The sequence below is a fragment of the Rhizophagus irregularis genome, chromosome 27, assembly GCF_026210795.1.
Source record: "Rhizophagus irregularis chromosome 27, complete sequence".
In the NCBI taxonomy this organism is placed as follows: Eukaryota; Fungi; Glomeromycota; class Glomeromycetes; order Glomerales; family Glomeraceae; genus Rhizophagus; species Rhizophagus irregularis.
This window is the reverse complement of record NC_089455.1, coordinates 516,595-521,959: the sequence shown is the minus strand read 5'-3', so window position 1 is coordinate 521,959 and position 5,365 is coordinate 516,595. Positions and strand designations below refer to the sequence as shown.

Here is a 5,365-nt window from a genome sequence, read left to right as displayed (position 1 = left end):
ATGATGAGGTGAAATGTCATTTCGTAAATTTTCCCACACTTAACCGTACGACGAAAAGCATGTAAATATGATGTCATAGATGTTATATATATATGCATATTAACCTATATATACATTATGTTGTAGCCAAACATCCAGTTAAAGAATTCTAATAATATTGGAGAAATTTTTGTACATAATTGTATATTAGATGTGGAATCATTTTGAGAACCTTGAAACGAGCGAAGCAGCAAAATGTCTATGGAACAACTTACCTAGCGCCCTACAGGTATAGTTCAAATATTATGCTGTTTATTTTAAGAAAACCGTATTAAAATTTTATTTTTACATATCAGAACGAACAAATTTTCCGCATCTAGCGACCTGGAAATGCAACCTACCGAGGACTCAAGCAATGAATGTAGAAACACCTTGCACCCACTTCCTAACTTACAATCTCGAGGAGGATCGGACCTACATTCACAAATATCTAACAACGAATCCGAGCTCTTAGAACTATTAAAGAGTCAATATTCAGTTTGTGAAGAGAATCTCTTAACGGTTATAATTATATGACGCTAGGCACGTGCTTTCATGTGATAGATCAGAATTTTGGCTAGAAAAGATACTATTTGTCCGTTGAATGGCATGATATTCGGAGAGAAGCCTTGTTAAATTCTCCTTTTCATCTCTGTTATGTCAAAAAGTACACACATGAACTGATACCAATAGATGAAGATGACGGAGATGAGCGAGTTGAGCATGACATTGGAGAAGTGGTGTATGATACGGTTTATCCAATTACTTAAAGCAACAACAAAAGAAAAAGAAAAAAAATTAACATTAATGTGTCAGACCGAATATGTATAGTACACATCAAATTGAATATTATCAAAGACCCATCAGTCCCATCATGCCCTGTGTTATTCCACTGGAAACATAATCAATTCATACAATTTTGGAAAATTCATAAAGATTTGGAAATTTAGTGAGAAGTTAATCAGAAGTATAACTGAGCAAGTAAAAATTTAATGCCAATATATATATATATATATATATATATATGGCAAAGTTCTTTGCAATATTTTGTTGGCACTTCTCTTGCTCAAATAATTATCTTTTCGTTTAAAAATTTCAAGGAATTTATTAGCTTTACGGAACAAAAACTTTCAAAACTTCAATCGTTTTAATGTTTATTTCTTTTATTTATTTCTGTTATTGTGTGTCTCAAGTATAAATGACGAGCACCTTTATTCTACGTAAAATGAAACTGGATCATATCAATTTGTATAGGACATTGTTCGTCTTGTAAAGCAAAACTATGAATAAACAAATAATTAATGAGAATATGTTCTTTCATATTGTCGAGAATTTTTCAAGCGTTACGAAAAATAATGTAGTCTGGTGCTTGCCTTACGGCAGATATAAAACAAAAATTATCTTTAATAAAAATAAGCAAGATGGAATAGTATGAATAAGATAGGATGCGGACAGGTATTTTGTATCTAGAAAATCATTATTCCGCATGTATTTTTCCTTACAATAGACTTGATAATTGTATAGTTTGTGAAGTCCAAGTGTGCATACTCTTTAAATATGGTTCGTGTTGTCCATTTCCTTCTTGCAAAAAGTCATCAAAATGACGGCTCCATGATTTGAAGCATCAAATTCTCGTCATGAGCAATTTAAGCATTTATTACTGGACTCTGCGGCAATAACACTATTTAATTTGTTAAAAGAAGGTTTGCCATTTTTAAAAATGTAATTTTACGCAAAAAAATGTATATATAATCATGTTATAATGTGGAGTAAAGATAGTGATTACATAGTAAACTATACGATAAAAATTTCGTAGATCAAAATCAATCTCATAATCATAGCGTAAATTATAATTGTAGTACAATGATGTAAATTCTTTTGCAAAAAAAATAATGGATACAATTAATTTTAGTAATCAAGATTTATCAATTAATCAGAAACGTCAATAAGATGTTGACTCAAAGATATAAACTAGTTTTTTTCTCGCACCAAGTAATTGCGATTTACCATTTCTCCTCTTTTACATTATTTTTTTTATTAAAATTTTTCTTTTTTTCTTTTTAATAAAAATGTATATATTAGGATGTGAATTCTTAACCCGCAGGTAGAAGACTATTATTTTCTTCATCGGCGAGCTACTATAAATAGGTAAATTGACGTTTTTTTATTTTAACATTTTATATATTATATATATATATATATATATATTTTCTTCTTCTTTTATGATCAAAATTTTTAAAACGTAAATTTAGTAACGTCGAAAAGATTGCTTAAAAACCTCATCTCTGAGGACTTCGTTTAACCCCTCGGGCCCTTCTTTTCTTCTAACTAGGAGAAAAGAATCCTGAATTTCATTTCAGGTTTGTTGAAATATTTCTTTTAAACGAGTGATATATAGGTTAATTTTTTTATGAGGAGAAATGGTAAATAAATTTTTGGTCAATTAATCTTTCCTTGGTTAATTCCTAATTGATCTCAAAATGATATAATTTTAATTTTATAAATAAATCTTGATATTGATAAATTTGTATTTTAAAAGCATATTTTTTAAATGAAATTTTAATATGTACAAATCTTTTGAGCGTGTTACTTGCGTGTTAAGATTAGGGTTAGTATATCTGATATACTGAATTAATAACATTAGATCTCGTAATCACGAGTGGTATAGCGGTATAAAAGCTAATAAATCTTGTAAGTAGTCCGGAGCGATTATAAATAAACCTCATCTGATTATCTGATGTATTACACAAACATAGATATCATTCAATAATGCAACAATAATAAAATGACTCATGCTAAAATAGTTAATAGTTACCTGATCATAATCACGATTTGAGGTTCCGATGCATGATTATTATGATTATTATAGTTTTGCTAATAATGACTCAACTGGATCACATCAAATTTTCCCATAAATAATAATATTTTTTCCACACAAAATTTCTTTTATACTTGCGCTTGTACTTTTTTATTTATTAATTTTAATAATTTAAGTATTCCTTTATCACTTCTTTTCGGTCACTCCTAGTCAAACGTAATTTTGATACCTAATTTTCGTTTAAAATATTCATTATTTTCTTTCCAAGAAAACTTAACGTAAATAGACAAGGAAAATTATACTAAAAAGTTTGTTTAAACAATAGTTATGAATAGAGTAGCTTTTCTTTCTTTTTTCTAAAAACAAAAATGATATTTTCTATTATTCTGGTAAGTGGAAATGACTAAGCTGGGATGTATAAGGGACTAGTGCACCTAGAGTGCTTTGGTTATCCTCCTCTTCTAGTAGTCTGGTTACCTTCAATGAGAAAAATAATATCTCAAGCTATGTCGCAGACTTCTGTATGTGGGGCCCGTCCCTTTGGTGGTGGGTCTCATGTCTTATTATCAATGTGACAGTACCTCTGCACGAGTTTGATCACTCACGATATACGTTAACGTCAGTTGATAGTAGGCATGGGGGCTTGAATTTGTCTTTTCTGTAAGCTTACTTAGAGTACTCGAGTCTTCTAACCTATTTTATTATAAATTATATATTTTTAGATTCCATTCTCTCCTTTTGGATTCAGCTTTTACTTTACAGTAAGGATTGGTATATAGCAAGGTTTTTTGGTAATTTGCTTTTAACTTATAATAAATTTTAGTTTAACGTTTTGAATGTTTTTTTAAAGAAAAAATTATCGGAACAATTCACGTTCCAATTGTTTATTACCTTTGTACATTGTAAATAAAATAATTGATTGAAAATATTTATAAATTTACTGAATTTTATTATACATAGTTATTTATTAAAATATATAGGAACAATAAGAACTATAAAATAGCAATAGTTTCCATCTATTGTAATGGAATTGCACTTTTTTTTCATTTACTGAATGAATTAAACGCGTTAGAGATGATAATTTGAAGTCAAGATAATGATTTTTTTAAAACTGTATAACTGTTGAGTTCACGGTTATTTTATTTTTCGCTTATTTGTTTTTTTTTTATTAACTATTCATTAATATAATCGAAATCTCGAAAATCATTTGAGCGACTGACACAAGACCGACAACAAAATCTCGACAATCCAATATCTTGACAAGTCAAAATCCTGACAAGTCAAAATCCCGACAAAATTACATTTAAACTAAATATTACACATTGCAACAAATTATTTTATTAGAACACATCACAAAATTGTCGATATAATGACTTGTCAGGATTTTGGATTGTCGAGATTTTGTTGTCGATCTTGTGTTAGTCGTGCAAGTGGCTGTCGAGATTTTGATCGGATACCAATATAATCATATCAGATATGGAATATTATAATCAAAAAAAAAATTCTCATTTTATTAAATAACCGATTTACGATTGAATGGGTCTACAATCACGTGATATATATCCAATCAACTTTGATTAATACATAACGTAATCGATGATTGATCTTTTCAATCGCATTTTTTTTATTTTTTTAGTCAATTAAATTCTACAACAATACTATAATTTAATTGTTCGATCGAGATTTTGCGTTTTGACGATTTTGATGATTACTAATTTTACATTAGAAAATGGATTTATTATTATTGGTCAATTCGATTAGTATGAGACAATTTATGAGTGTAGATATTGACTCAGATTAAGATTTAAGATTAATTTGGGTTAAAACTTAAAAGTTAAAACGTCCGGACATATTTCAAATGGAACATATTTAATATACTCACGTTTCATAATGATTAACATAATTTAATATTATTATATCATTGGATTGATTCCCATTTTCCTTATAACTTCGGCCAAATAATGACTGATAATAAAATTTTTTTATTATAAATTGAAAAAAATTGAAATATGATATGATATAAATAATGGTTTGCAATTAACTATAAATAATGTATTATTATTAATCAGGCTATTAGGAAAATGTTGAATCTAGTGGACCATTATTTTTGTCGTAGATTAAATACAAATCCTAATAACCTAATTAATAATACTTGATTATTTGAATCATTATTTAAATACTCCAAAGTCCAAACATAACTAAATTCATGCATTCACTTAATCTTTTTATCAATTTAGTCAAATTTAGTCAAAATGATTTAAACTTTTTTTGTTGACTTTTTTAAACAAATTTCTTTTATATTATTTCATGAAATTTTTTTATCCGTAAAATTTCATAAAGAATTGATTTGATTTTAATATGAATTCGACTAAAAAAGTTAAAACAGAGAAATTAAATTGGGAAAGTAAAAATTTTATTGGTATATCAATCAAATTTTTCGTTAGTTTATCTTTGTAATAATTTCGGTAAAATCATTTTCCATTAAATCAACTTTCGATGAAATGTCTTGTCGGAAGATTACTTTTTAGG

General features: G+C 27.7%; 1 protein-coding gene across 1 annotated transcript; it reads left to right on the top strand.

The window, feature by feature from the left end:
- On the top strand, positions 1-788 carry OCT59_018023 (uncharacterized protein; the record flags this gene model as incomplete). The annotated part of the gene is made up of 4 exons (XM_066148481.1): positions 1-8; positions 191-268; positions 336-516; positions 687-788. The coding sequence occupies 4 exons, from the start codon at positions 1-3 to the stop codon at positions 786-788; spliced, it is 369 nt and encodes a 122-aa protein (XP_066004407.1).
- Positions 789-5,365: the final 4,577 nt, after the last annotated feature.